This window comes from Centrocercus urophasianus, unplaced genomic scaffold (assembly GCF_019232065.1).
Source record: "Centrocercus urophasianus isolate 14NV4802_14NV808 unplaced genomic scaffold, USGS_Curo_1.0 seq_1218, whole genome shotgun sequence".
NCBI classification, from domain to species: Eukaryota; Metazoa; Chordata; class Aves; order Galliformes; family Phasianidae; genus Centrocercus; species Centrocercus urophasianus.
In genome coordinates, this window is record NW_024884385.1 from 27276 (window position 1) to 42453 (window position 15178).

Below are 15178 nucleotides of genomic sequence, written 5' to 3' on the forward strand. Positions count from 1 at the left end.
CTGCAGGATTTTGTTCTCTGGGTTTTTGTTTTGGACACTTGGCACGCTATGTCCAGTGCGACAGACTACACAGAATATGGCACAGAGGAAAGAGAAAATATGAGGGAAGAAAGGAGGAGAAAAACAAAACGCTCAAAACAAGTCTAAAAACTCGATGAAAGCAACATTCTCAAGAACAAGAACAACTCTCAAATTAAAACCAATTAATCAAAATTAACAACCACTGGCAATGGTGCCTTCAGCACTGTCACAGTACTGCATCAAAAGTGTCAGTAAGATGTTTCTTTAAGAGTTTGAAAACAAAATGGAGCCAGTTAACTAAAGAGGAAAAAACAACTCAGCATAAAATACATGTTATCATGTTTACTCTAGGGACACCATATAACAGTTTATTACTTCTTAATGTCTTTGATTCTTCAGAGAGAAAGTGGTTCTTTTGATACTACAAAGCTATATTGGATTTATCTATTTCTACTTTCCATCATCTACTTTCTCTTCATCTTCTGTTTCTAGGTAGCTGGAAAAAGTATTTCATGAGCACACTATATTTTACCAGCCCTTTCCACCTTAAATATCCAGGATCCACTATTCCAGCACACCTAGACATAGCTGTTTTTTGATTCCAAATATGGAAGCACCAGCTAACTTTGAGATAGTCAAAATGCAAGAATGGTCAACCTGAGCCACTTTTTTTTTTTTCTTAAGTGTGGAATACAGTACTTCATGAATATTCTTAACATAATTATTGTTACAGGCAGTAAATGTGACACTAACACATGTAAACACCTTTTCAATATACTTTATGCTGTCTTTTACGAAGTTCCAAGCCAATAAAGACACCAAATAGAAATTCCATTCTGCAAGACACAAGGGTTACTCCAAAAATAATGTCTCCTCTTTTATTACACTGGCCAATGATGTTAGAGGCAGATGTTGGTGTTATGGCAGAAGGGGTTATACCTTCCTACCAATATTCTATCACATTTTGTTGTGCAACAGATGGCAGCAGAGGGGCAGTCCGACAAAATGGCACCTGGTATGGAAGTGCATCTGAAGTAAACATGTGGAACTGAATTCCTCTGTGGAAAACATGACACCCACTGACATCCATCAGTGTTTGCTGTATGTTTATGGAGACCAAATAGCAGAAATAAGCACAGTAAGGTGGTGAGTGGTGTGTTTTAGCAGGGGGAGCAACGATGTGAAAGACAAGTCACATTGCAGACAGCCATGAAGATTTTTATGAATGCAGCATGCAGGTTCTCGTTCATTGCTGGCAAAAATGTGTAACCAATGGTGGTGACTATGTTCAAAAACAGCACTTTGTAGCTGAGAATTTGCTCTACCCAACAGTGTTATTGTGCTTACTATATCTGTTGTACTTTCATAATGTGACCTAACCCAGGTGTTAATATTCCTGCAGGGGAATTGGGCTAGGAGACCTTTCAAGGTCCATTTCAATCCATGACATTCTGTGATTCTGTGATTTTGTGGAAATAAATAGGAAGCATCACTTTCAGAGCGATCTACATATGAGAGAGCTTTAGACCCAGGTTATTCAAGGTAGTGTATAAGCAGACAAAATTCTAACATTAAAAAAAATACATTTCTGCAGATGCATTTCCCCTTTTGTTTTTGCCAGCACCATAATTTTCCTTTTGTATTTCAGTATCTGCTCATTATTCCCAGACAGTGGACACAGCAAAGCAGTGGGTGGTGGCTTTCACTTCTGTTCCTTTCCATGAAGGTGATGACCAGCTGCACAGAGTCCATTGGCAAGGAACATTTTCAAACATCAAAACTTTCAGTGAAGAAAAGCTGCAAGTGGCTCATTCACAGCACAGTTGTTGCGATGTATAAAATGCAGGTTTTGACAGTAAGTCTGGATGCTGCCTGACAAGAAGAAGGTTAGAGAACTGCACTCTACTGCTGTGTCCCCCCTCAGTAAAAATAACTAGTCCAGACCTAGTTTGAAAGTGAAAAGAAAAAAGCAGTGAAAGAAAATGCAGGACACAGCAGAACGGGTATAAGGAAGAAGTTCTCATCATAAAGCCTTCCTTCAAGAAGACAGATAGTTTCCAACTCCCTCATGCTGGATTCATTCCGATATGGGAAAATGTACTCCCTACATAGTGCAAGAATCGTTTGCAGTGGTCCAGAGGACATAACATCACTAATTTGTGTAAGATAAATACCTTAACCTAGCTAGTGCAACTGTTTTGGGTTTTTTTAAAATTGGGATCCAATTTTAGTGTGAATTCATCCAACTTACACTAAATGGGTTAGATCCATTAGCATCATCAACACTCCTCCTCCATCCAGATCAACTACGTAAGAAATGTTCTACTCTGGAACTCCAGTGGATATTGAGAAATTATTTAAATGATTTTTAATGCACTCCATATGTACATGAGCATTATATTCAAAAAAGAAGCTTAAAAACACCCTGTGCGTAAGAATTTTATCATTGCAAACCAACATTACAAAAGACTGCCATCGACTTAAAAACAAAAAAGACATTCTGATAAGTGGAAAATCAATCACCAAAACCACTAAATGTCACAGCTCTACATTCCAGAGAAGCACTGATAATTGTTAGTTATACACTGCACAAATGAAATATGTCCTCAGTCAAGGAAGTAGGTGCCAGTTTTTTAGGAAACTGTACATATATTGATTTTACATTTATTTAATGTGGCTGTTGTAAGACACTTTATTCTTCTGATAAACTATGATTGCTTGTCAAAAGATTCTATAATTCAAGAGAAACATTCATAATGTGTGTGAAAATGAAAACCACCAGCCCACAGAATCCAATTTTGTGGATTTATAGCAGAAAGGCATTAAACCACTGTCTTGCAGGAACAGCAGACTAGTCACTGAAGTATAACTGGCACAGCAGTAATGATTAAGGTGACATGTCCTCCTGCCACAGCTGTTAATCAGCTTAATACCAGTTACATTATTGACATTCTTGTCATTACTTTTCCTATGGCACATTCGTGCAAAATATATTTGACTTTAATTTTGAGTATTCAAAGGTGAGCCCACTTCTCAAGATGGATGGTCAAAGTGGTGCTAAAGGTAGTACTTAATTTCACAGGTATCACAATTACCTCCAGTTTAATACCAAAGAGTGCCTTTTACCTCACGTGACACATGAACAGGTTAGTCGTACCTTCCCATCTTCTGAACAAACACCCATGTGTTCTCCACTTTCATCCAGGCTGATCTGATTTATCTTCACGGGGCTCTAGAAAAGAAAAAAACAACACAAAATTTAAAGTTACATCAGTAGTCACATGCTTTTATGTCCTCTACATTTTCTGAGATTGACGTATGAGAGGATGTACGCTACTTGTGTCAATTCAGAAAACATGGAAGACGTCTTCCTCCAACAATACCCACACACGGCCTTCTTTCAGGCCTTATGCCTAACCCAGACACCTGACATTGTTAGCCTCACATGCCTAGAGTCCTCATGAAGGGTCAGGGTCCCAGAATTGGAGCTTCTGAGTCTGCACACCACAGACTCATTAAGAACCTCTCCCGCTATCTAAACTCAGCATAAGGCATGCTGACAGAACAGGCATCAGTGCAACTGAAAATTCTGGCTTGGTCTTCCTGCAAATCTTTTCCCTGGCTTTCATTTTCGCTTCTAATAGTATTTTCAAAAGCTAGTTTTAGAAAGTATTGAAGTGCAACATGGGTGTACTCAGACAAATATTGAGAAAAGCCTCAAGACTGCACCAATTTAATAAATTGTCACTTTCCCTATCCACTTAGGACATTCTTTTAAATTTGCCCTGCAGGGTTATACAGCATTCAACCGTTTACTTTAAACATCTGTCCTTAAGTACTGAGGACTGCCCTCACATTTGGGTAATACCATGCAGATCCTCTCATGCATCAAACTCCACACTCAAGTACCAAGAACTTTCTTATACACCACGATCCTGATTTCACCCTCTGTAACAAATATCATTTCAAGCATCACTGAAAGATCTTTATGCACATCCAACCTTAACAATTCTATGTTTCTGTAAGTCAGACCCAGATATTTAAGAAAAACTCTTCATCTCAGAAAATCTTAGAAGATTTTGAACAGATTGTATCACGAAACAAATCACTTGTGGCATCCTGAGAATTATAAAGGAGAAGTCCATCGTACATCTGTGCAAAAATGAACTGTCACTGGAGCAGTACCGGCGTCATGGGATCACATTAAATACTACAGTGTGTGCCTAAAATATAACAAGCCCTTATGTATGCAATGGCAGTTGGAATTACACCACTATAAAAAGTTACATTAAAACTCACTGTCCCAATGAACAACCTTTAAAGGGTAAAACCAAGATCTTCTCACAGCCTTTGGAAAGCTTTTCCCTGTGTATCATGCACACACAAAACATAAGTCAGGGAAAGTAAGATTTTCCTCACCTCACACTTGTAGATAAAGAAAAAATATCAGAAAGAAAAACAACAGCATTTACCAAATTATGTTTTCAATTTCCTTCTTTCTAACCAAGGTTGAACAGCTGTGCCCTGCTCTGCAGCAGATGGCCTGACGAAATGGGAAATGGATGCTGCCAGTCCTGTAGTTTTCTGGCTTCCTCACATGCAGAAGACATCACTCAGCCCCTCACCATGTCACAGAGCTGCAACTCTGCAACTAGTTACTGCAACTGCTGCCTAACACAACATGGTCTCTTCACCACGAGCTCTCTGCCAAAAAACTCGCTGCCAAGGAAGTCATCAGAGCAACCTCCCTTGATTTATGTTCTCCAGCTGTACTTTCACCCACCGCAGGGATGAAGTGCTGACTTACTGCATTTCAAAACTACAAGAGAGCACAGCCCCAGCTGTGCAAGCAGCTGGCACATGTTCCTCCAGACATATTTGGGGTGTCAGCTGAGGAGAATGGCTCCATGATGGCTCTGATTCTCAGGTGCAACATGTACCCGATTCAAGGATGCTGAATAAGACAGGAAATGTCAGTTATCAGGCTCGCTTTCTAGAACCTTCATAAAAATGACCAGCTCACAATTTCATTCCTGTCTTACCTTGAAAATGCTTTTCTAAATTTCTGGTTTGCTCATCAAGGTGCAAGAGGAGATTTTTTTGGTTTCTGCCAGAGAGACATAAAAAGTAAAACCCACCCATTAAACCCCAGCACGTCTCCTCTCTCTGCCCTACAACGATAAACACCTCTGTCCCTCTGCAAGGAAGAGTGCAGAAAGTTCAGCAGAGCTCATCAAGTGGCATGGCTTTTGTTCTGAGAAGTATCTGAGGTGCTATTGCCACAACTTTCTCCAAAGTTCTTTTTTTGCTCTGCAATTGGAGAGGCAAAAAGTCCATCCTGAATAACATCACCCTGACATAAGGTCACGGGCTAAGTCAGTGTTCAGTCAGTCCCATTCTTCTCATCTCTCCACCACCTAAAGCCCGCCATCACTGCTTGCATGACAGCAGCAGCAGGTCTCGTAGCATTCCTACATAACGGCAAGAAAGCCCAAGACATAAAGGAAACAAAACAGACACACCAAAGAGCAAGGGCTCAGCTGTAATGTCCATACCGTTCCCACCGTGCTGGTGAATGGCTTTGATAAAGTTTGATGCTCAAAAAATGAAATGCAGGAAGTTGGCAAGGTAGACTACGTAAGTTATCTTGGCATAAAAGGTGAAGAAGCAGAGCAAGATGACAGACCTTATCTATCACCTTGCTGTTTGGAAGCCACGTAGAACACTCTGGAGATGAAATGTGTGGCTATGCTCAGGTAACTGAATGGTGCCAGGCAGGGCAAAACTGCTCCACATATACATGCAGTGTACTGTGGGTAGGGGAAAATAACATCGTTGCAACATCTGTTTTTTTCACACTGCATTACTTCGGAATTGTTTAGTAGGAATTCATTAAGTAGAAATTCAGTATGCATGGTATTTCATGACACTACGTATAACTGGCAACTTCTTACAAGCCTTCTGCATGTGCAATGCTTTTATCAGTTGTTTCTAACCACCCCTTTCTCCACCTCTTTCCCCTGCTGTCTGCCACCGCAAACAAAAGATGTTCAGGAAAGACAAATTCAACTAAAAGCAAAGCTGCTACTTAAACACATCTCCAGCTAATTTTCATCAGAATATGCTATTCTAGATAATGTACACAAGGTAAAGCAACCTTGCAGTAATTATTTTTCTTCAGATTTCAAGTTGAATTGGCACTGTTGGCTACAAGCTTGTTAACTGACTTCGTCAGTCAGAACTTTCCACAGAGCTCAGAAAGAGATGACAGACCATGGGCTCAAATGCTGTCAAGTCTGAGTATTAAATGTGTTTTATAATAAAGTTCTAGCAAGGAGAAGTACTGGCAATGCCAGGAGCTTCTGGTTTGGCACTGAGTAACAATCAAGGCTATAATTTTCAGAATTATACTCCATTATACTATTTAAGATATATATATATATATATAAAGCTATCTAGAAAATCAGAAATAGGAGATGGCCAATAAAATTAGCACATTATCTAAGTCCAAGGTGTTTCTTCATCTCCAGCTCATATATTCAGTTATTCTTCTAAACACATGGCTGGGCCAGCCAGACAAGCTACTTACTATTTCAAATAGTTGTATTTACATTCTATCAACAGCTCGTGGCTAATTTTGAGATTCCAGAAAAGAGAAGCACAAATAATCTGGAATGAAACCTCCTCTTTTTTTGGAATTAAAAGCTACTGACTCAGCCACGGAGTTACAGCGGCCTTTCCCTTGTGTTTTTTTAAATCTTATCCCAGCTGTACCATCGAAGAGTTTAATTTGCCTGGCAAAAGAAAACAGGTTTGCTTTCTAAGGCACAGAGAATAAATGCCCTCCCAGACACATCTACTTGTGTGTAATTTAAGAATAACAATAGTAATCTGAGGTCAAAGTGTCACTTCAAAACTTCTGCACATTTTATTCACCTAAGCATTATTCAGTGAATAAGCATGACCTAATCTCAAATCCTATGCCATAAAAACATACACATCTGCTTAGGAAAAGTTCAGTAATGTCTAACAATTGTTTAATTAGTACTACACTGAACAGTATTTTTTAACCTAATCAGGACCCCTTGCTTTAGTCCAATTAAGGACAAAAAACCAATACCACAAGTTCTTTTTAGTCACAATCATACTTCCAGGACTGCACAAGTAGTAGTAACACACACAGTATTTACAAAGCGACATGATTCAAGTCTGGCAATAAGAAAGACTCCATTAGTTAGGAAGGGAGATACACTGAAATGATTAACTTGAGAACAGCTGCTGAATTTCATAAAGTCTGGAACTTCTGGCAAAAGAAGAAAAGCCTGCAGCTGAATTTCCATTAGCTGCAGTTTTCTTTCCGATGGAGACATGTTTGGAATTCTGGACAACATAAGTAAGTTTGACTGTTCAAAATCAATAATGTCAAGCTGACACTACAGAACAAAAAAATGTTACCTTAATGGAAGAAAGAAAAGTTTAGGGAGAGGAAAAAACAGCCAGCAGAGATCTTGCTCGAGTAGATCTAAATATAGACTTGGGCAAAACCTTACATTTACAGCGAAGGAAAAACGAGCATCTACCAATATATATACCCCGTGTGCTAATCAATTCCCTAATTAATGTAACAATGCTTGAAATAAACACACTTGCTATGGATGACGTCAGTTCTTAAAGTAGGACTAAATTCACGGCCACTCAGAAAGCTGCTTTTAATTGTGTTCATTGAGGCAACTCCTTCTCCCCTGGCACTCATCATCAACCCACCTTATACTATCAGTCCCCCAACGGCGAACCTGAGAAATCAATCTGCTAATGTATAATTTGTAAAGCTCCTCTGACTAACAAATGGATAATTGATTCTTGCACAAATGCTGCATCCCAATGGATATGAACTGGATGAACAAGAAGCGTAAGACTGGATTTCAGTCCAATTCTGTGAGAAATGCAATATTTACAAGCTAGGAATCTAAACGTTTTAATAGTTGCCTGTGACTTCATGCCTTTTAGCCATGGTTAGCAGGCTAGCAACACATGCGTTAGGAGTGTGAAAAGCAAAGTGATGTTTGATCACACTTGCAGCAAAGCTCATTTTACTTTAAGAGGTTCTGAACGCTAAGACAACCCACTTATGCAGCACTGTCATCCATTCTTAGAGAAAAAAAAAATCTTTTTCCTAAATTTTCCTAAATTAACTCATAGATTTTTAAGTGTCAGTCTATGCAAAAGCACACATATAAGCATATCCAAAGAAGAAAATCATCCGTTAGTCCTTTCTGCTGCATTATGTTCTTGTAATTCTGGATCTACCTAACCACTCTGTAGCTGATCTCCATACTATAGGAAAATTTTGTGCATATGGAGATTGAAATAAAAATATAAATAAAAAAATAAATCAGACTCTTACAAGTGCCTATTTTTTATTTACTCGTGAGTTTTCATCTGCATGATATTCACATAAACAAATACATAAAAATCCAGTTCAGCAATATGAACTCATTTCTTAAAATGCTAACCCACAGGAATACAGACTACCATTTTTATGTTTGCAATGCTTCCACCATGAAAATGGTGGAAAGACTGATTTCCAACAGAAGAAATTACTTCCATCACAGAAGTCTCCAAGTGTCAGTGCTGATCTGGAAACAAACTGCCTCAGTTACTGCCATAACTAAGCCAAGATACTCTTAGAATATAAGGCTTGCACTGATAGGCTGAGGAATTTGCTCTGAATAAAACTCCAACTATTCAGCTTTTACATATATTAATTAAATGATCTATACTCCATTGAATTTGGAGAAACAATGTTGTTAAGACTATTGAAATAAAGTAAACCAGTACTGTATATTTTCTTTCCCCAGCTGTGCCTGCCCAATTCGAAATGATAACCTCAGCTCTCCTAGAAGAATGCCTTATTTAAGTAACTTGCCAAAAAGGAAGCTGAATTTTTCAGGGTCTTTTCATGTTGGGAAGCAAGAAAAGGTGGAGGGAAATAAAGCACACAGAAGATGCTCCCAGTATTAAAAAAAATTACAGTCCTGCACTGATTTATGCATAGTTCACATAGTCATAGTTTTACTGACACAGTAGATGAAAAGCAACCCTAAAAACAATACTATATCACAGAATCACAGAATCACAGAATCACAGAATTGTAGGGGTTGGAAGGGACCTCCAGAGATCATCGAGTCCAACCCCCCTGCCAAAGCAGGTTCCCTATAGCAGGTCGCACAGGTCGGCATCCAGGCAGGTCTTGAACATCTCCAGAGAAGGAGACTCCACCACCTCCCTGGGCAGCCTGTTCCAGTGCTCCGTCACCCTCACTGTAAAGAAGTTCTTGCGCATATTTGTGCGGAACTTCCTGTGCTGCAGTTTCCAGCCGTTTCCCCTTGTCCTGTCTCCACTCACCACTGAAAACAGTCCGGCCTCGCCATTCTGCCCCCCACACCTTAGATATTTATAGACCTGGATCAGGTCCCCTCTCAGTCTCCTTTTCTCAAGGCTGAACAGACCCAGATCACTCAGCCTTTCCTCATAGGAGAGATGCTCCAGGCCCTTCACCATCTTCGTGGCCCTCCGCTGGACTCTTTCCAAGAGATCCTTGTCTTTTTTGTACTGGGGTGCCCAGAACTGGACACAGTACTCCAGATGAGGTCTCACCAGGGCAGAGTAGAGGGGGAGGATCACCTCCTTCGACCTGCTGGACACGCTCTTTTTAATGCACCCCAGTAAGCCATTGGCCTTTTTGGCCACAAGGGCACACTGCTGGCTCATGGCCAACCTGTCATCCACCAGGACACCCAGGTCCCTTTCCGCAGGGCTCCCCTCCAGCAGGTCACCCCCCAACCTGTACTGGTGCATGGAATTATTCCTCCCCAGATGCAAGACTCTACACTTGCTTTTGTTAAACCTCATCTGTTTTTTTTCTGCCCAGCTCTCCAGCCTGTCCAGGTCTTGCTGAATGGCAGCACAGCCTTCAGGTGTGTCAGCCAATCCTCCCAACTTTGTATCATCAGCAAACTTGCTGAGGGTGGCCATTATCCCCTCATCAAGGTCATTGATGAAGATGTTGAACAAGACTGGACCCAGCACAGACCCCTGAGGAACACCGCTGCTTACAGGCCTCCAACCGGACTCTGCACCACCAACAACAACCCTCTGTGCTCTGCCAGTCAGCCAGTTCTTAACCCACCTCACTGTCCACTCATCTATCCCACACTTCCTCAGCTTTGTTATAAGGATGTCGTGGGGGACAGGATCAAATGCCTTGCTGAAATCAAGGTAGACTACATCAACTGCTCTCCCCCTATCCACCCAGCCAGAGACAACATCATAGAAGGCTACCAGGTTGGTCAAGCACGACCTCCCCCTTGTGAACCCGTGCTGACTACTCCTGATAACCTCCTCTTCTTCATGGTTTACATATAATGTGATAGAAATCCGTATATAACTATGTGTATGTGAACAACTAAGAAACATAATGCAGCAAAACAAAGGTTTAAATCAAAAAGGTAGTTTTAAATGTTACAGAATAAACTGTTTACCACTGTCTGCAATAGAAATTACATATTCTGTACTTACAATGCCAATTTTCATTTGATGAAAATTTACTAACATCCACACCAAAAAGGTTTTGTTCAACAGTACTGCTAATTCCAGCAAGTGAGGATTCCTGCTCCAGTGCTTTTCCTGCAGCATTTGTGAATTTATCATTCTCCAAATGAAAAATTGGAGATTATATCGGTTAGATAAAAAGGGGAGGGGCAATTCTGGGGAGAGTAACAAAATCTGGGACACAGAATAATAACATTAACTTATAGTTTATCTGTAGGAAGGCATATCTTGCCTACAAAAAGAAAAATCTCAAAAGCTCGTCTAATTCTAAGGGAATATGAGGACAAGGAATCTCTCATATATCACCTGAGAAACTGAGAAAGACCAGTAAATCTACAGTGATTTCAATACTTTCCACATCAGTGAATCCCTTAATCTTGTTTGTCAACTACAGGAACAGAGCAAAAACACATCCAAAGAGAAAAATTAACAAGGGATCTCCTCAAAACCACAGCATTTGCTAGACAATCCGAATGCTTGTTTAGGAATGACAGAGCTACAACTGAAAACAGACCTATATTGGAAGCCTACACATCTTCCTAGCATTCCCTAACTGTTGGCTAATTCCTGACAAATCCAAAACAGGATCTCTTTTTTCTTAAAACAGTGACGTGTGAAGTTACGTCCTCATGGGAGCTTTGTGCCACAGGAAACAATTTACTCCTTTTTCCTCCTCTTCCCAGGTCCTCTTTGACATCCATTCTGTAACTGCAGGGCTTCAAAGATGAAATGCCCTAAGCCTGCCTCTGCTTTGTTGTCACTAGCTGTGGATCAAAGTCATCTGAGAATATGCTGCAATATTTCCCTTTGCACTTACGGGAGGGATGAAGTAAGGGATGCACATAAAGACTCCATATACATGCCTCAGAAATCCCAGTAAAGGGTGGAAGAGGACTATTCCAGTAAGATGCACCTCATTGATTTCTCAACCAGCTTTTCTTTCTCTACCAGCTCTCCAACACTGAAAATTTTGAGAATTCACCACGGAATATTCCGCTTCTACACAGGGTACTGTATTATAAATTGGGCCCCGGAGAGCAATGCAAAACCCTGAGTATCATACTTACTGGGGCACTTTTGTAGGCTATTTTTAATAGAATAACACCCCAGCGTCATTATTTACAGAACAGGAAGTGGGTAGTATGAGATTTTTTTCCATTTCTTGATAAAACACAACTCAAAGAAGTGACCGATGAGAAAAGCCAACCAGGTCATAAAACAGCACTGTTCTTGGCAGGACAGGTTAGCTTTAGAGATTATTCTACAGGTGCTTTGACCAAACAACTTTTAAAAGACAGATGAGGCTCTTGACTGCTCTTCTCAAGGGTCATCCATTGTTTTGCTGGCATTAGGACAGCCACTGATGATCGCCTGTTCCCCTCTCCCCGATGTAACACTGAACAGAGGACACAAGTAGTTTTCTTCTTTCTATCACCTCTTGCCATGGAAAACTGCACGAGAGTATTTTTTTTTTGCAGTTAGTTTAGCCTGTCAATCATTGTACTATAGATGACGATTCCAGTCTAGTGGCTACTGAAATCAGTGAGAAGATCTCCCACTGACTGAATTGCACGGAACACAGACTCTGTAAGAGAAGAAGAACTCCGCTGGCTGCAAAAGACATAGCCAGTCATATTCTGGAACAGGCTCCCCAGGGAGGTGGTTGAGTCCCCATCCCTGGATGTGATTAAAAACTGTTTGGATGTGGTGCTCAGGGACATGATTTAGCAGAGGACTGTTAGAGTTAGGGTAGGATGGTTAGGTTGTGGTTGGACCTGACGATCTTTAAGGTCCTTTCCAACCTGCGTGATTCTATGATTGTTGGCAAAGTTGAGTATTAGACTGGGTGGTTAATGGCCAAAAGCTAAAACATACAGACATCCTATCACCAACATTTGTGCAAACAGGTAGAAGTCAGATCTGTATGAGAGAATAAATACATTTCCTGATTACTGAAAGCATTCTGTTCTCTTCAGACTCCAGCTCTGAAACTTCCTTTATTTGTCATTATATCATCTGAGATACTCTTCACAAACCTGGTGAAGAGATCCTCAACAATGATCAATTTTGCAATTTGGATTCGGACAGGATAAAAAAAAAAATCTGCAAATTAAGATGAGAGGGTGGGAGGAAGGAGAGTCCTCACACAAGTAGAAACTGTGAATCCCGAAGTTCAATGTAACTTACTTTAAGTGGCAGACTATGCAGCATTCTCACTGTGGCAGTAAGATAAGAAAAGCTAAATATGAAGATGAATTGATGCTGTGCAATGTCCCCAGTGCATTTGCATATAAACAGGCTTTATTTCAAAGCAGCAAGTGTAGACATTCTGGCTCATAATAAACTTTATTTAATGCAGACCAAAAAAGCAAGCGGATTCGTTCATTCTTCCATTATTACACTGCTCACATGTCAAAGTTCCTGTCTTCAAGAACTGTTACGGCCTGCAGCAGCTACACACCTCTACTATGAGCCAGGGCTACAACAGTGAACAAAAACACCAGACTTACAGAATTTCTCATACTCCTATTTATTTGTGCCACAAACCTCTTAGTGGAACTAGCTTCCTCAGCAGCATCACAGAGGAGATGATCAGCTCTAAAGAAACTACTTTGTTCAACAACAAATTGGAGGGTTTTAACAACCAAGATCAGTCAAATCTGGACTGACCACATTCAGCATTCTGACAGGACTGCAATAAACAATGGATACACACTGTCATGTCTTTTCACGCAAAGAAGTCTCATTATTTGGATGCAAATTGTTAAACTTATGAAGTTCCTTACCAACAATATCTCACCCCTATGGGAAAAAAGACTTCACCTTCATGCTTTCTTCATTGTATTATGCCCCTGTTATGTCATTCTATGTTGCTAATAGTGCTGCATTTTTATTGTTAATGGAAACAAAGGGCTACAGCTCTATCATTAATGTCAACTTATATAAAAAACACTGTCCTCCAGAACTCAGTTGCTCTGGACTTTCTAACTATGAAAACATTTTCTAATGCAAATAATATTTTATTAATGCCAGGACTCTGAATAATTCTGACAAGTAAACTGCTATTATTTTTATATGTGCACACAAGTGCCTGCCTTCAGTATACAAGAAGATGTCATTCAGGTATAATATGCTATTTAACAAAAGGAAAACAGCTCTAGAATCAGCAGTATACTAACTTCTTTGAAGGCAAACTTTTCCAAATCCTTCCTGTGCTTTTAAAGGTTGTAAGGAGTTAGAAAATGCATTTGTGTTATCCGAAACTAACTGTTTCACTGCTGCTAATAAAAGCTTTAGAGGAACTTGGCCCAATAATTCAGCTGTGTAACAGCAAAACACATTCAGGGTGGGTATAAGATAGATGTGGTACAATATGCTCATGAGATGACTTAAAAAAGGAATAAGTAAATCATGGAATATGCCTTGTGCCAGTAGCATCACCTGGTCAAATCTGCCAAAATTCCAGCAGGGGAAGGATATCTGCAATGGCTGCGAGCCTGAGGTTCCTTACAATGCTAAGAGGGAGAACAATCTAGTCTTGCCAGAGATTAAGCCTCTGCAAGGCACAGAAAAGCATAAAAGCCCAGTATTTAACATATGTCTGAAATTTGTTGGGGCTCTTTTGAGTTTCCCTTAAGATGGATAATCCTTTGGTAAAACAATACTCTGTTTAAATTTGATATGAAAAAAGAAAATATAGTGTTGTGCACGGTTGTTTATTTAATTAGAAATAATCTTCCTTTGTTTTTCATAAAAGCAAATAAACTTTGTTGTCAAATCATGAAATTAGAGTGAGTATAGTGAGCTAGTAATAGTTGCAAAGAGATTACATTTTCTAAATAATCACAAGATGCAGAATGCATTCAAGCAACTGATGTTACCAAACCAAGATGGTAAAAGAGTCAGGAAAAAAAAAGGGAAAAAAAATATACTTTTACATTTGATGTATCTGCATAATGTCACCAGTAATTTTCTTTAAAACATTCAAAAATGTCATTATGCAAATTCCCTTAGCAGAATTACAGTAAGTCCTCTACTTGATCTTTCATATAAATAGATTCAGAGTTCCTACAAGGTCTGATTAAAAAATAAAAAAAAACAACTTTAAAACATTTGCCCTTCAGATGATCAGCAATCCTATCTTACATATTGTAGTATTAATATTCTTAATGTTTGGCATTCTCTCATAATGAGATATTTTTTCCTCTACAATTTTTCAGATTTCAAGATTTGAGAAAACACACAGAAGAGGTTAGAATCTTTCTAAGTCAATAAAAACAGAATTGTGTGTTATCAGTAGATTACTGACAAAAAAAAAGTATTTATTCAGTAATATTCTTTTCCAGTAATAATGAATAGCTCCCACATTAACCTAATATATTTATTCAAGTAAAAAATTAACCAGCACTAGGTTCAACTTGAGTGGGATACACTGAATACACAGATGATGTGCAAAATTTCTGATTTTTTTTTTTTAAATCAGCATTGTCAATGAAAATGACTGTCCCACTGTGCTGGTGCAGCCTCACCTCAAGCACTGTGTGCA

The 15178-nt window shown here is 39.5% G+C and overlaps 1 protein-coding gene across 1 annotated transcript in view; it reads right to left on the bottom strand.

The window, feature by feature from the left end:
- The window catches only part of LOC122156468 (vacuolar protein sorting-associated protein 41 homolog), a 47050-nt gene that overhangs the window by 24608 nt on the left and 7264 nt on the right, over window positions 1-15178 (bottom strand). Inside the window, exon 3 of the mRNA XM_042811214.1 lies at window positions 3179-3253. Coding sequence (XP_042667148.1) covers window positions 3179-3253 — 75 coding nt within the window. The remainder of the gene's footprint in view (window positions 1-3178; window positions 3254-15178) is intronic.